General features: G+C 36.9%; 1 protein-coding gene across 2 annotated transcripts in view; it reads left to right on the top strand.

Annotated features, from left to right (window-relative positions):
* LOC133519784 (four and a half LIM domains protein 2) overlaps positions 1 to 15,871 on the top strand; it is a 199,905-nt gene that overhangs the window by 101,514 nt on the left and 82,520 nt on the right. For both annotated transcript variants that reach the window (XM_061853878.1, XM_061853877.1), the window contains exons 3-6: positions 5,866 to 6,013; positions 6,932 to 7,148; positions 7,222 to 7,325; positions 7,547 to 7,690. In XM_061853878.1, the coding sequence (XP_061709862.1) occupies positions 5,866 to 6,013; positions 6,932 to 7,148; positions 7,222 to 7,325; positions 7,547 to 7,690 (613 nt within the window). The remainder of the gene's footprint in view (positions 1 to 5,865; positions 6,014 to 6,931; positions 7,149 to 7,221; positions 7,326 to 7,546; positions 7,691 to 15,871) is intronic.

The following is a 15,871-nucleotide window of genomic DNA, read 5'->3' on the forward strand; positions in this document are numbered from 1 at the left end:
CAAACCATGTTTATGCACACGATTTTAAAAGGCAAAGCTTATCATCAAAATCCTGTCGACGGGACGGGACGGGAGTAGGTACCTAAAATCATCACAAAGCACTCTTAATGTAAGGTTAGGAAACTGTCAAATGAAGGTAACTTGACCCATCTAGTCGCCTAAATATAGAACACATTTGTCTCTGGCCTGGGTTAAGGCCACGCCACTCTATCTTATTGGAAGCTCTGACGTCGACCACATATTGCCAGTCGTAAGTCGTAACATAATGGCATGGAATATAACTAACTCGTAGAGCTCGATTACGGGCTGCCGCTAGCTGACGTGGTTGCACTAGTCGTCGGTGTAGCTCATGAAATACGGCTTGTCGTGAACAAAAGATTTCTTTTGGCAGGATTGGTCCTTAGAACCCAAGGATGGATTTAAGAAGTGGAGGTTTTTAGGGGGGGCTCTTAACTTTATCTTCATATCTATCTATATAATTTAAGCTACAAAGCCAAGTTTGGTATCGTTTTTGTATAAATCGGGGATGCCAAATCCGTTTATAAGATCATATTGACAAGATTCTGCATCAAAAACATATACCTAAACTATGGAAATAAAACTTTATTTTTAATTTCTCTTCACCTTTAAACCGCTGACCCAATTTGGTTAAAATTTGGTATAGAGATAGTTTAAGTCTCGGTCGGGAAAGAAGATAGGATAGCTTTTATCCCAAAAACCACCCCTTAAGGGTGTGAAAAGGGAGATGGAAGTTTGTATAGGCATCAATAACCACTGAACCCATTTAGATGAAATTTGGTATAGAGATAGTTTGAGTCCCGGGAAAGAACATAGGATAGTTTTTATCCCAAAAAATATCCCTTAAAAGTGAAAAGGGAGGTGGAAGATTGTATGGGGAATTAATAACCGCTGAACCGATTCAGATGAAATCCACGTCTACATCTTTGATTTAGTTGAAAATGACATCAGGCTTGACTTAGAACCTAAACATAAACAATTATTAACCTCAGACATCGCCGACGCTGAAAAGCCTTAATCCCGAAATAAACGTTCTGTCAACCGCTTCATCGTTACATGTTTATTTTTATTTTCACATATATAAAAGGTTGCAATAAAAAAGACAATCAAACTGGTAATGAAATAAACCACTTGTGGCTGAGATGTAAAAACAAACACAGAGTTGAGGTAGGAAGTGATAGCGCGCATGGCCGTTTTATCTGCTCGTACTCGTAAAACTAAAAGGGTCAAATGTTACGAATGGAATTGATGTTTTCGTGTTGCACCAGTGTCCTAAAATACGAAGGTATAATCGCCATTAGATATAACGGAGAGGCCAAAGTTTTCAACATGTTTGAACAAAGACCCTATTTTTGAGCACCTTGGCTGTTCCTATATATCTCATGCCTACCTACTTTCCCTTACGCTCATATATTCTTTATTGATTTTATGACCATGACGTCCAATCCTATAATATTAGCAAAAAAAAAGCAAAATAAAGATTTTTGTACTTGCAAGCAAGGTACATCAGATAATTTGAAGCATCCATGTCAAGATTGATTAAGTATTAGAAACTTCCGTTCAATAATTCCGATTCTTAACAAAAACTTAGCAAACAAAATTAGCAAAATGAAAAACTTACGAGATCACGTGATCATCGGTGTCTTTTTGTCCGATTGTAGTTCGCTTTTATTTGTTCTTATCTGGTATACGGGATTTTGTTGTCCTAGACGAAATGTCACGCCGACAGCGACATTGCAAATCGCTTATACAGAACACAATCATATCTCGCTGGCATCTTCTACTGCTTTTGTACCTCACTTAGCATTTCAATTTGATCACAATACGAATACGCTTTACGAAGCTGTGATAAAAGGTCCTATGTACATATCCCTCTCAAATGTAGGTATCTAAAAGACCGACGGACTTGTGACTTTCTGGAAGTGCCTTCGACGACTTCAAACCGACTGATTGTATGTAATAAGACGTGGATCATTACATCCTCGACATTGATTTGGATCCGACAAGAGACATGAAGGCTAGATGTCATATGACTTTTGATTATGGATATGTTATATTTGGATGTGCACGAGAATTAGTTCAAAAATGGTTCGATCTTCCGTATAGTATGCACTTATTTGGTGATTCCATTCAATGTGTTAAAATCAGAATTTCAGAAGTGCAGATAGTCTGGAAAACTTAACTGTTATCGACAGAGTTGTTACGGAGTTCATAAATAAGTATAATACTTAAATATCTAAAAAGACGGTACAGTCAGCATCAATAGTAGCGGAAAAAACAAACAACGCACCAAAAGTATCTGCCATCCTGGAATTATTTTTCAAATAGAGATATATCTTTACCACTTAAAACGTAATTATAATCCGAGAATTAAAACGAATATTACTGCATTTTTTTCAGGAAGTAATGCCACAAATATGAATGAACACTAGCGATTACTGTTATACTCGCAATAATTATCAATTGCCTGTTTATATGTAGTGATTAATGCATGATATTGTATTGCGTTACTCATCCTTTACCTATTTCTATAGGTATTTCATTCATTTTAAGGTGCAGTCTGGTTTTCTACCTAGAAACATTAAAACAGTTGGCATATAATGGTCGCGGTTATCGATTTCATAGCTTTATAATGACAATGTCTCTCTATGTCAATGACAATAAAGGGGCCTATACTATCGAGGGTAGAGGTAAGGAGAACAATCTCTTGTGGGAGAACTGTTGCAAAAGTGTCCAGTTGGCAGCTGTAAATATTAGTTCGAAATCTCTCGGATGGCGCTAGGGTAACACGAGGACATGACACGACCTTAGACGTTATTGACGGAGTGAAGTGTGCTGTCAGTGATTTGATTTTTTTTATCAAAGTCAAAAATTTGTTCGCGATGTATTGTGGTGCCCCCTACGTAAGATTTTTTGATAAGAACTTTTCATACACATAGTTTATTCTCCTTACCTCTACCCTCCGTGGTCTAGACAAGCTGACAATCGTACATCGACAAACGCCAAACGAAAAGAAAAATTGTATCGGGATGACAGATGGTACGTGATTATTTCCATACAATATTTAAGTTTCGAGGGCCGTCTTTTATCAACGATTGTCATCTTGGCCAGGCTCCCAGGCAGTCATACTGCGTATTTTTTTTTTTAATTATTTAATTCAGGCTATTGCCATTACTATGCATCGTCCAATATTTACCAATATAAACTTTCACGGAAACAAACGAGACATCATTAATTTATATTCATGTCATGACGGATTAACAGCGGACGTGATTGATTCGACACGTACCCTGTACTGTCTGTACTGTACCCTCACGAGATCATTGTCTTGTTGGGGATAAGACGCTTTGTCACGACGGGCTATTTATGGATCACCTACACACTGGGCGAATAAACGCGCGGTTAAAATAAAGCTTTAAGAAACGCCTGTCAAGTTACCTAAAGTGCCTTCTGAATTCTAAATCTATGCCATTTTTATGTCATACGTAAATTATACCGACCAAAATATACAACCTTGGCTTACTTTTGACGTGCTCCCAATTCCCAATGATAGAGTCTGTTCGGAAAGAGAAGAGTCGTGGAATGTATTGGGCCCCATACATTCCACGACTCTTCTCTTTCCGAACAGACTCTAGTGTTAGCCGTGTTACGTTGTTCAAGCAAGCATTTGATCAAAATTTTCTTATTGTTTAGTACTAATTAAATAAAAATACCATACATGTACCTATGTAGTATAGCCGTTAATACTAAAGGGTCGGACCAAGCTGCATGGCACTTGGAATGACAAAGGGAGGAGGAAGGATTTCTATGAAAATATGACACTCCCACAATTTATTTTGTTCAAGTTTCTGCAAAGTTAGCGAAAAGTTAGCTTAGACGGACTCTAACTTTTTTCTAAGTGTAAAATGAAGCGTTTATTAGTGGCCAAAAAACGCTGCGTTTTAGGATAGTACATATTACTGTTTAAGCATGCAAATCGCAATAAGTACACACACAATGTAGTCGTGTTCCGTTATACCGACATTTTGCATTACCCGATCTTTGTTTTAAAAACAAAAACACTGTTTTTGTATCGTGTACCTATTAGTTAACGGTATACAAACAAACGGTAAGTATTTCAAAAGACATGGCTTCATATTTTACATTACGTTATATACCTATACTCAAGCGCAGTAACATAAAGTAATAATACGGTAAATTAAATGTAAACCAAATAATTTCTGGTTTTCTTCCGCCAATAGTTATATATGAATATTTACCATCAAAATTACAAAGCAAAGAATTATTGATTTAATAAACTTACTCGCAGTATTACACAAATTTTTGAAACACAGAACGAAACAGACGATAAGAAGCAATAGGCATAATATTATGTTTTCTTGGCTATTATTTTAGTACACACATTTGTAGCTGGCGACATTAGCAGCAGTTTGCAATGTTAACGGCCGTAGTAAACTCAAGTGTATTGTAAATGATGTCGAACAGAGCAGTTTAGCATAATACTCCTCTTTGTGAAGTTTATTCGTGCATACTTGTATTACTAGTATAATGTTGTAAGCGTCAGTAAGCTTAAGAGGTAATACTTTAAAAGCACTAGATAATAAATAGGTTTAGAAATACTCTACGCTGTTACTGAAAAACTTGTTTACAGTAAGACTTAAGTGAGTTACGCGTTTAAGATAAAAACTGTTTAGAAGAATGATTGACCTTATAAAACCCCCATTTTATTAAACATCGTTCTAGTATAGTTTGTTTTATCGACATGACAGGGATGAAGGCAAGAGGCCTGATGGGGTGTCCTTAGTTCCTTGGAGCTTGGGATGGATGTTAGTGTGGGATGCTACTTGCGTAGACACACTGGCACCGTCCCACCTCCAACAGACTAATGAAAAAGAAGGCGGAGCGTCGGAAAGCGCCGAAATTTTGAACCGGAATCAATATGCAAGCCTCGGTAGAGAGTACCATTTCATACCACTTGGCGTGCGTAGCTAGGTCTATCCATACGGTCCCATCGCCCACAAGTTTTTTTATACAGAAAGCGTCCGGTTGACGTAACTGGTGAACGAGGAGCTGGTGGCTTCCTCGCACAACGTATCAGCATTGTGAATTTGCGATTACAATGCCTCAGTGGCCTATTTTAGATTTAAGCTAGTTAATAATTTAGTTTAGTTTTGTATGTAAATCTATATCTATTAATGTATGTAAATATAATTTATTATTCATTTATTCGGTAAACATTTGTTGATACTTTATTAAAACCAAAAAACACAATTAAATAATATCAAACTTAGAATAAAATGTAACCTAAAATTAAAACTACATACAAAACTAAAATTAATACCTAAAAAAACATAACATGGGTGACCTAGCCCAATATGTTTATTCGGTTATTTTGTAATAATTATATGGAAGTAAAATTAAATACAATTTGATTCAAAAATAGGATTACAAATACAGTCAGCATCAATAGTAGCGACGCGCCAAAAGTATCTGACATCCCAGATAACTTTTCCAAATATAGATAAATTTCTAAAATTCACATTCAAAAGTATATCTTTCATAATCTTAGTTGTTCTATATTAAAGACATCACTTTTTGTGAAACTATTATATACTTATGAAGCGTTATTTGATCCGTTACTTTTGATGCTGACTGTAAATCTTAAAAATTAGAAATAAAATGATTCAATTCTCAGAGCTAAAAATCGTATAATAAAAGTCATATGAGATGACAGATATTATATATAAAAAGATTTCTTATCCAAAAAGTGTTGTTCACAATTAAAAGTTTTGTTACATAATAAATTAACGACACAACAAATTAAACGTTTGTTGTCTATCTTTCCAGAAAAACGTGCAAGTCATGTGGCTGCGATCGTCTGCAGCACTCCGTGTACCACGAGGAGCTGGACTCCGTGCGAGACCGGCTCGGGCTGCGAGATCGGCCGCAGATAGGCCTCGGGTTGGACTCGCCGCCTGGACTCACTCACAAGCAGGTACGTGCGACTTGCAGGCAAGGGGGACTTGCGAGACCGGCTCGGGCTGCGGGATCGGCCGCAAATAGGCCTCGGGCTGGATACGCCCCCTGGACTCATTCACAAGCAGAGTACGTACATACATGCAGCTTGCAGGCGAGTGATATTCCATACGCGACCGACACGGCCTGTGGGAATGGCCGCCTGCGCCTGGGCTCACACACTCACTAGCAGGTACTCATGCAGTTTGCAACTGAAAACTCGCAATGTGGCCAATTTATGTGCAGGAAATTCCATTCACAAGCGTTTTTCTTTTTTGTATTGGTTTAACCGTCGCCCACAGCGTACCAATCTGCTTTTTACTGCGGGAACTGCGGTTAGTAAAGTCTACCATCTATTTTTTTTTATGTACCGTTGTTAGAAAAACGCGCTCGTGTACGAAATTTCCTGCAGGCGGATTCGGTGGCCGCATTAGCATGCACAGACCTTAAAACAGGATGTCACTAATCAGAATCGAATCCTAATTTGCGTCACTTAATGACTTTTGGAAATGCTAAGTCGCCTTGTTTTAACGTAAACCTTGGAAGAATTTTTGTCGAATACCTTTATTTATAGGTTATACTGAGATAGGTACATTTCAAAGTAAAAGTCAATATATTCTTTATTCAAATAGGCCTAGCAACAAGCACTTTTAAATCGTCAAATTTTACAAAAATCATCTTGATCTAAATATCAGAACAATTTATTGATGCAGTTATTATTGTTCTAAAAAAACATTGAATTATTATAGAAATTCATTTACATTATGAGGAAAACAATGATCCATATTTCATAAGCTGTGTAGGTAGTTGCACTGGGAAGGAAACTGTTTGATAACTGCTCTGAATAATAATACTTACAGCAAATACCTACCTTTCTTATCAAAGCGTTGACTTCCAGACGGAACTGTACTGGGCTTCGTTGGCGGAACGTGCGCCGAGCAACGTAGGCGGCGCCACTGGGGCGGCAGCGTGGCGCGCCTGGCGAACTAGAGCGCTGGCCACACAGCTGCCTAAGCAAGACTTGTCTCTCTCACACTGCCGACACATCGATGAAGTCCACCGCAAGCAGTTTGAAGACTTCGTCGCTGCTAGAAATGAAATAGCTCTAGATATTGGTACGTTTACTAACAAAAGTTTAGCTATAGCGCCATCTGTCGGCGAGTAGTCAAACTAGAGTTTTAATTACAGGTGTTGCTGGCCAGCATCTTAGTGCGCCGGTGGGATGTTTAGGTTGCGATAAGCCTATTCGGAGCGGAAGTATCTCTATCTGCGCACCGCGGTTAGGTCAAGAGGTACGAGTAAATATTTAATAATTTGTTTAAACCTGCATGCTATTATATAAGTAATTCTTAAACAGAATAAACATTTTTTCATTTTCATTTTTTCATTTTCATTTTCATTTTCATTAATGCAAATTATATGAAAGAGTTGTGTACATTTCTAATAGTTCCGCTACTCGCCACTTGATGGCGTTAATATCAATTTCGTTTTATGTGTTTGATAACTTTTTCAGGCGTTGTTCCACCCAGCATGCTTCTCCTGCTCGGAATGCGACGAGCTGCTGGTGGAGTTGGCGTACTGTGCGCTGGACGGCCGGCTGTTCTGCGTCAGGCATTACGCCGAGCGGTTGAAACCGAGGTGCCATGCTTGTGATGAGGTTAGTAGGTAGCTAATTAGCTATATTAACTATCAACAGGATTTTCTAGTTATTAATTAGCTTATATATAATCTCTCGCCTTGGTATGCCTATCTATACCTATCTACAGGTATGTAATTTATCTGCTTCAGTTCAGATTATACTTGTGCTACATAATGTAGTTTACATATGTTATTAATTTACCAAATATTTTGAAAAAATCCGACCGAAGTTTTAAATTTCAGTTTCAACTGGTTTCGGCATATTTAAACAGTATACAGGGTGTCCAGTAATGAATGGACAACCTTCTAACCACGGATAGGGCACCTTAGGCTGGTCCAGAACTACATATACATACAAATTTTTTTCACCACAGGCGATCAAACTTGTAGAAAATGTAAATCTAAAATGATTTTTTTAAGGAAGGCCTGATTACAAAAAAATCGTCGGGACTGCCAAGACACTGTTATGTTAGTCAGTTAGTAGCACTATTTGAGAATATTTTTCAAAAAACAGATCGTAAAAATCTTTTTATTTGTGGCTTCCACGGTCATTAGAGTGAAATGAGGAAGTAAAATCCTGAAATTATGAAAAACGTGAAAATCTCGAAAACCAGAGGACTTTTACTAAACCTTAAAGTAGATTTTCTGGACCAGCCTAAGGTGCCCTATTCGTGGTTAGAAGGTTGTCCATTCATTACTGGACACCCTGTATTTCGGCAAAAGGTTCTGTTTCGGTTTAAACTAAAGCACAACCGAACATTCGGTTTAGGATTCGCGAAAACTCCTGTTTCGGTCAAACAATGAAAAACTACTAGTTATAAAGATGAGTTCTGCTCTTTTGTACTTGCGATCTCCTATAATTACCTTGTATGAACAGGTAAGTTATTCATTATTATTCTTTGAATGAGAATTCTAAACCTGAACGCTTGCTAATAGATACCTATTTCCTGGACCAAAATAAACAAAATCAAAACGACAGTTGAATTATAATACCTACAAATTACTCAAACTTTAGAAATTTGGATCTGCATCAAATGTGTTTAATCAATAATGACAATAAAATAATTAATCTTACATCTGTTTGTTTACTTAACGCTTATTTCAGTTGCTAATGCGCCATTTTAATATACTTCAATGCTAAATCTTTAGTTTGGGTTTGACACATTAGCTTTTATACTCGTAAAATTTCGTTGAATTTTCCACCTTATTGTAATCATCATAAAGTAAATATTACAAGCATCTTGTGATTTGGCGGCGTGTTTTCATTATTGCTTCTATGCGGTTTATCTTAAGGTAGAGAATCAGATATTTATATTTAGTTCAAAAGCAGATGTCCAGAGCATACTATCTATATTTGAGATTCTTGCTAGAAATGTGTCGATTTGAATCGAATTCCTGTGTAACGTAGATACAATGTAGTGTTATACATCTGACGAAACTGCTCAAGACACTAGCCTAATAAACAACTAGATTTAGGCTCTAGGTATATACATAATACGTTAACCTTACTACGATTTTTTGCATAAAATCTCCGCCTTTTTGGAAATCAGTCAACACATATATTATATGAACAACGATACTCTTAGTGTGCTGATAAATGTCAAGACGCCAGAAAGACCGCACTCGTTATTAATTAAATCATTTTTTTTAATATGATGTCTCTGCCAGGGTCTATAAAAAATACAGAAATATTCAAGTTCAAGAATACTTTGTAATACAGCGGGTTATATAAGCTGGACAGGTATACCCACGAGCTAGTCTGTCTGGACTTCAATATTGTATTTAAATTTGACATGTCATATTAGATTAGATTCACATTGGATGAGGCGTAGTTGCATCCTTTAGGGCTAGACCGGCTGTGTAAGAGCACAACAAACTCATAGCCAGATTGAATTGGAATAAGACTAATCGAGTAGAATGCGAGCCCTGTATGGGAAGTGTGCTGGCAAATGTCAGGTGGCCAGGAATAGCGCGCCCGTCTCGTTTTGTTTGGAATACCTTTAATTTGGACAGACTCGCGTTGCGTAAGAAATTCGCGAGGTTGGCCACGACCATAAGTGAGGTCTGGTGCATGAGGCAGTCTATTATAGGTAATCCATTTCTTCTTATCTTTAAGTTATAACCGAACATGTCAATTAATTAATAAAGTCTGTTTAAGTCTACATTGAAGATTGAATTTTATAATACTGTGCTCTCATTTTCAAGTTATTTAAGAGCAGCATAAATAGGTTTGGTCGGTACATGGGACCTCCCACTTACTAAATGTTAAAATGAACTTTGATAATTATTGTAAAATGATGGACCTTGAAGGCCTAGGCTACACTCGGGTCCCTCCAGAAAACAATTCTCTAACAAATTACAAAGAACTCGAGTTTCTACTTATCGAATTATTAGTACAGTGCAAATGCATTAAATAATATACTTACTTAACTAACTCTACCAGCTATAACACGAAGTCGCAACTCGAAAACTACTTATTAACCCACAAATCTAGCCCATATTTCAGCCTAGTTATGTTTCGAGTGCAACCACAAATATTGCTCTAAATATAATCCAACTTTTCAATAAGTCGGCCTAACTATGCCAACCAATATTAGCCGGCTCCTATGCTGGGCGGCTACAGCGATATGGTGACGATATTGAGAAGGAAGAAGCTGACTATGACTATTAAGTTATATTCACCCTTATAAGTATACTTTACGGATTTAAATAGGTAGTTATTTAGTTATAAGTTGAATGGTTTTAGTTAAAGTAGACTAGAAAGAGAACGTAGGTGGAGCTGAAGCGCTAACCGCACTCTTCAAAATCGGCGAATTATCATCAGAGTTAATGGAATAACATGTATAAGGCAAACATCCTAGTGATTCGATATGCTAGGGCCCAATAGATGACACCCTGCTATCACTTCAAGTTTAAATATTGCAAATAATGGGACAGTGACGAGCACTCAGACCTTACCTTACTACCTAGGTTAGATTTTTTTTACATGTCTGAATTATACGAAGAGTTCCTAAGTAGCATCCAACAACCTACACTCTTCATAGCAATACAGGTCAGTCGGCAACAGAATCTTTGACGTAGTTTAACAATCAGAATAATCGCTTGTAAGATTTCAACTGACAATATGAATTACGAGGCGCAACTGCGCTCGTTCATTCATGCAAAGTGCATTACCGTTGGCGTATATAAATATTTCCTGACTGGCATCAACGCATCAACTAGATAATAATTAAACTTGTGAGGTAGGGCAGGGTACACTTAATCTAATCATATAGCATATAATAGGTATAGTATAAGATAACCTGCATGCATACCTACATAACTACAGGGTTTTCAGGGGTTTTTAGATGCGGAAGAAAAAAACAGACAAACAGTTCACTCATAAATTGTGTATGTATTAATATATGTATATTTATTTGTATTAAGTAATGTGTAAGTTTATCAATATATAGTTTATATTCATATATAGTCTCGGTTACAAATTCATTTACTTTAAAAGACACTGCACCTACTTAATCTTTCTGGTTTAACCCATTGGTTGACTGGTAGAGAATGCCTTAAGGCATTAAGTCCGCCATTTATACCTTCATGTATTGTGCAATAAAGATTAAATAAATAAATAAATAAATTCCAAGAAGATTAAATGAGCCCCTGCTTACCCCCGCAGGCACCTGTGTCATAACGCCAGTGGCGTTGCATTAACTAATGTACCCGTGGCCGAACCACGTCAGCGATGCCCTTTGTGTGCCAATGTGTATTCCCGAGGTAATAAAAAAAGTTGTCTTTTCGAGGCCGTGGGCGAGGGCCCCATTCGCTCACGCCTAGCTACGACTCTGCATAACGCACACCCTTCCGCTTCCCCAGTCTTCGAATCCGCAGACTTATAGCGCGTACTTAAAAATGTGTAATAATTATCACATGAAGCATACACAGATGACAATTACAAGTTACGATCTTACGACCACTCCATCTCTATCGTTCTTAGAGATGTAGATGCACTGAGAGGTCTGGTCCACCTGAGCACTTGTCAAAATACTTACCTGTATTTCTAAAATCCTCTCGAGTTAAGTCACCCGACGACCTGAACGCCTATGGGAGCCGCTTTTTGGTGGCAGGATCATGTGACTCTTAAGATGTTGTACCCTATAAATTATTATTAACTGAGTTTTGACAGTTATTTACACATAGTTTAATTTGTAGTTATGTAGATGTAAATCCCTCTTAATAACTATGTCCTAGATGTAACCTATAGATTACCTACAATGTAATAAGTTGATGTGCGTTTACTATATGCAATGCTCGATGGTTTTCAGTAGTTACATTAGGCTTTAAAAAGGACTCGCGAAATTTTAACTTGTACGTTTTACTTTAGTATTTAAACTCTCGCGCTTTGAACATATATTTAATGTTTATTAATGGGTCTAACGCGATTAATTAAATTTCATTGTTTTACCTTTTATCATGCAGACGTTTCAGCGAGGCTGTGGTCACGGAAGACTTGAAATTTAATGGCGTTAGGCCCGTTTATGACATTATACAGGGTGTAATCGTTAAGTGTAGCCAGGCGATTATTCCGTAAATATAACAGATATTAGAAGACTTCAAACGGATATCAAAAGTGCGTTACCCAATGAGTAAAATTACATTACTAACTTTTTTTAAATAAAAGCAGAAATATCCCAAACATTAACTTCAAACCCTCTGCATTCAAACTGTGCATTTAGTAGATAGATAGATAGATAGATAGATAGATAAACCATTTATTCGCTTGCCACAATACACACAACTAAACAAAAAAATAATACAAACAATAGCAACACCAAAATAAAAATTAAATAAAGAACAAAAAGCATCAATAAAAGGTAATGTGTGCTGTGTGCGTTGCAGCAAAACAAAAGGGTTCTGGCTCAGTAATACGCTCCACTCTTTCGGGTGAAGCACTGATAATTCTGCTAGAACCCAGATCACGAACGATTCACGATGTAACAAAAAAAAAAAACATATATATACATAAATATTTAGTAGCATGCCTATAAAATAATAATAAGTGTCGTAGTATGGATTATGTAAAAGTGTGGTGCGTTTCGGTGTATAGTACCTTATTATATCAGATGTCGAGTATATAGTACCTTATTATATCAGATGTCGATAGTCTGTGGTCACGGAAGACTTGAAATTTAATGGCGTTAGGCCCGTTTATGACATTATACAGGGTGTAATCGTTAAGTGTAGCCAGGCGATTATTCCGTAAATATAACAGATATTAGAAGACTTCAAACGGATATCAAAAGTGCGTTACCCAATGAGTAAAATTACATTACTAACTTTTTTTAAATAAAAGCAGAAATATCCCAAACATTAACTTCAAACCCTCTGCATTCAAACTGTGCATTTAGTAGATAGATAGATAGATAGATAGATAGATAGATAAACCATTTATTCGCTTGCCACAATACACACAACTAAACAAAAAAATAATACAAACAATAGCAACACCAAAATAAAAATTAAATAAAGAACAAAAAGCATCAATAAAAGGTAATGTGTGCTGTGTGCGTTGCAGCAAAACAAAAGGGTTCTGGCTCAGTAATACGCTCCACTCTTTCGGGTGAAGCACTGATAATTCTGCTAGATATATATAGTCCTCCTCGCCGTATCCGACGACGGCGACTCCTTCAACTGTTTTTATTCGGAAACATGGAAAGCTCTAATATGGCTTGCAAAGCCAAATTTGGTTTTGAAAATGCGATCGCATGGTGCGCAATGAAGCTGACCAGCTGGGTTGTAGGTATAGGTATACGAGGGCCTCGGTCGCGTCTTACGGGTACCTTATTATATCAGATGTCGAGTATAAAATGGCCTACAATAATATAAAGAGTTTGTACACATACAGACTAGATTCGGTAATCTGCAACCAAGTACCCGTGCGGTATTCCTGCAATTTGTTTATTTAAAAGGTACATTTTAAAATGAGACTTAAACGACTTAGTACGCCGTTGATTGAAAGACTATCGTTATCGAATGATTATTTTGTTATTTTCCAACCATTTTATTATTTTCTTACAGTTTATTCGTGCAAATAATGAATCTCAAGCAGTTTTATCTCTTACGACACCGACGTTTCTTGAGGGATGAGTCGTCGTTCTAAATGTATGGGAGCATTTAAACTTAATATTTTTAATATTACTACTTTTATTTAAAAAAAGGTTTTAATGTAACAACTTTACCCAATGGTAACGCACTTTCGATATCAATTTGAAGTTTTCTGATATCTGTTATATTTACGGAATTATCGCCTGGCTACACTTAGCGATTACACCCTGTATACATATGCTATAATGTTACATAATTACCTGGGGTGATTAAATGTGAAGTATGTAAAACTTACTTTAACGTCACAGTTAAAATTACTTACAAACGTTTTTTTCAACCCCAAACAATACAGGTACGTAGCAACAGTAGCTCTGAAATTTAAATCGGTTGTTAACTAAATGAATAATACGCTCGGTATGTGTTTACTGGTTACGGAGCAAAAATAAACTGTTAAACAGTAACACCTCTTAGCAGTTGTGATAGCCGCTTCGGCTTATTTGAACGTATTTTGCACGAGTTTTTGGCGTCACTTTTAAAATATATCTTTTGTGTGTGGCCGCGGCGTGGTAGGGTGTGTCCTGGTAGAGGTGAGAATGAAAGTTGTGTATACTTTTCCACATTTTAGACGTATTTTGTTACAAGAAAATTATTAAAAAAATATTGTATCAACTATATATTTTGAACTTCAATTCAATCTTTTTTATTATATGTATAACATATTTAAAACTATAGTCCGACAAACCAATTTTAGTCAGAAGAAAAAGTCGGCAAATTTAAAAAATGTAGGCAAGAAGTTTCGATCTCCTCTGTAAAATAGGATTTCTCTGGAAAAAGGTTTCTACTGTCAAATTGTATTGCCAGAGTATATGATTTTTTTTATACTACGTCGGTGGCAAACATGCATACGGCCCGCCTGATGGCAAGCAGTCCCCGTAGCCTATGTACGCCTACATCTCTAGAGGAGTTACATGCGCGTTGCCGACCCTTACACTCCGCACTCTCGATGAGCTTTGGCAACCTTATAGTACGGTCGCCAAGCCGCTCCGAGGCCAGATTTAATTGACTCAGCTCGGCCTTACCCACAACCGGTATCAATGTGTTCGGACAGTTTTCCTGATCACCGTACATGCGGTAGTAAAGCGGAAAAATGGTGGAGGGGATAGTAATGACGTCACAAAGATGGCGGCCGGACCTATTCTTTTTGGCGGTGTATCTCGAAAACCACTTAACCGATTTTAATCAACGAGGTGTCAAATAATAGCTTATATTATGGAGATTATTTCCTTTTCTACAAACATTTACGTGAAACCTATAGGAAAAAAAAAATTACAAAAAACAGTTTTTTTATAAAATTATTATTTTTTATTTTGTAAAAATCTCCGTAAATATTAGCATTTCGCAAATTTTGTTTAATATAAAACATATTGCTTCATTATCAAGGAATATAATGAGCCTTAAAACATACAGATCGAGTAATAAACAATGAAGCTACACTCATTTATTTGCGCATGGGTAACGAGAACTGGCTTTTACCGGTCGAAACTGTGGTGACTGTTACGATACGTATTGAAAGGAATTTATAGAGTATCGGTTTTAATTACTGAAATTATAATTAAAATTATAAAAACCAGACACAATAATGTTACCTTACTTCGACGTTTAGTCTCTTTTTTCGTCTTAATCATAGGTAGGTACATATTTCTTTTTACTTAAAAATTTTATACAGGGTGAACTTTTAACCACCAGTCATACTCTGCGCAGCGACTTTATAGGTCATACTTAACAACTTTTACTATGGGACCAATTCCGAAATCGCGAAAAAAATTTTGACTGTTCCATATAAAGGTGCGACCAACTTTACCAGACCAACACTTTTCCAAACTGAGCTACAGCTGTCCGATGAAGTTAAGTACTTAGGACTAACTCTCGACAATAAACTCAATTGGAACAACCACATCAACAAACGGATAGACAAGGCGGGAGTTGTCTTCTGGCAGTGCAGAAGGATGATTGGTAAGAGGTGGGGACTCAACCCGAAAATTACCCTCTGGCTCTATAAGACGATAATCCGCCCCTTACTCTGTTACGGTGCTCTGGTTTGGTGGCC

The sequence above is a fragment of the Cydia pomonella genome, chromosome 7, assembly GCF_033807575.1.
Source record: "Cydia pomonella isolate Wapato2018A chromosome 7, ilCydPomo1, whole genome shotgun sequence".
In the NCBI taxonomy this organism is placed as follows: domain Eukaryota; kingdom Metazoa; phylum Arthropoda; class Insecta; order Lepidoptera; family Tortricidae; genus Cydia; species Cydia pomonella.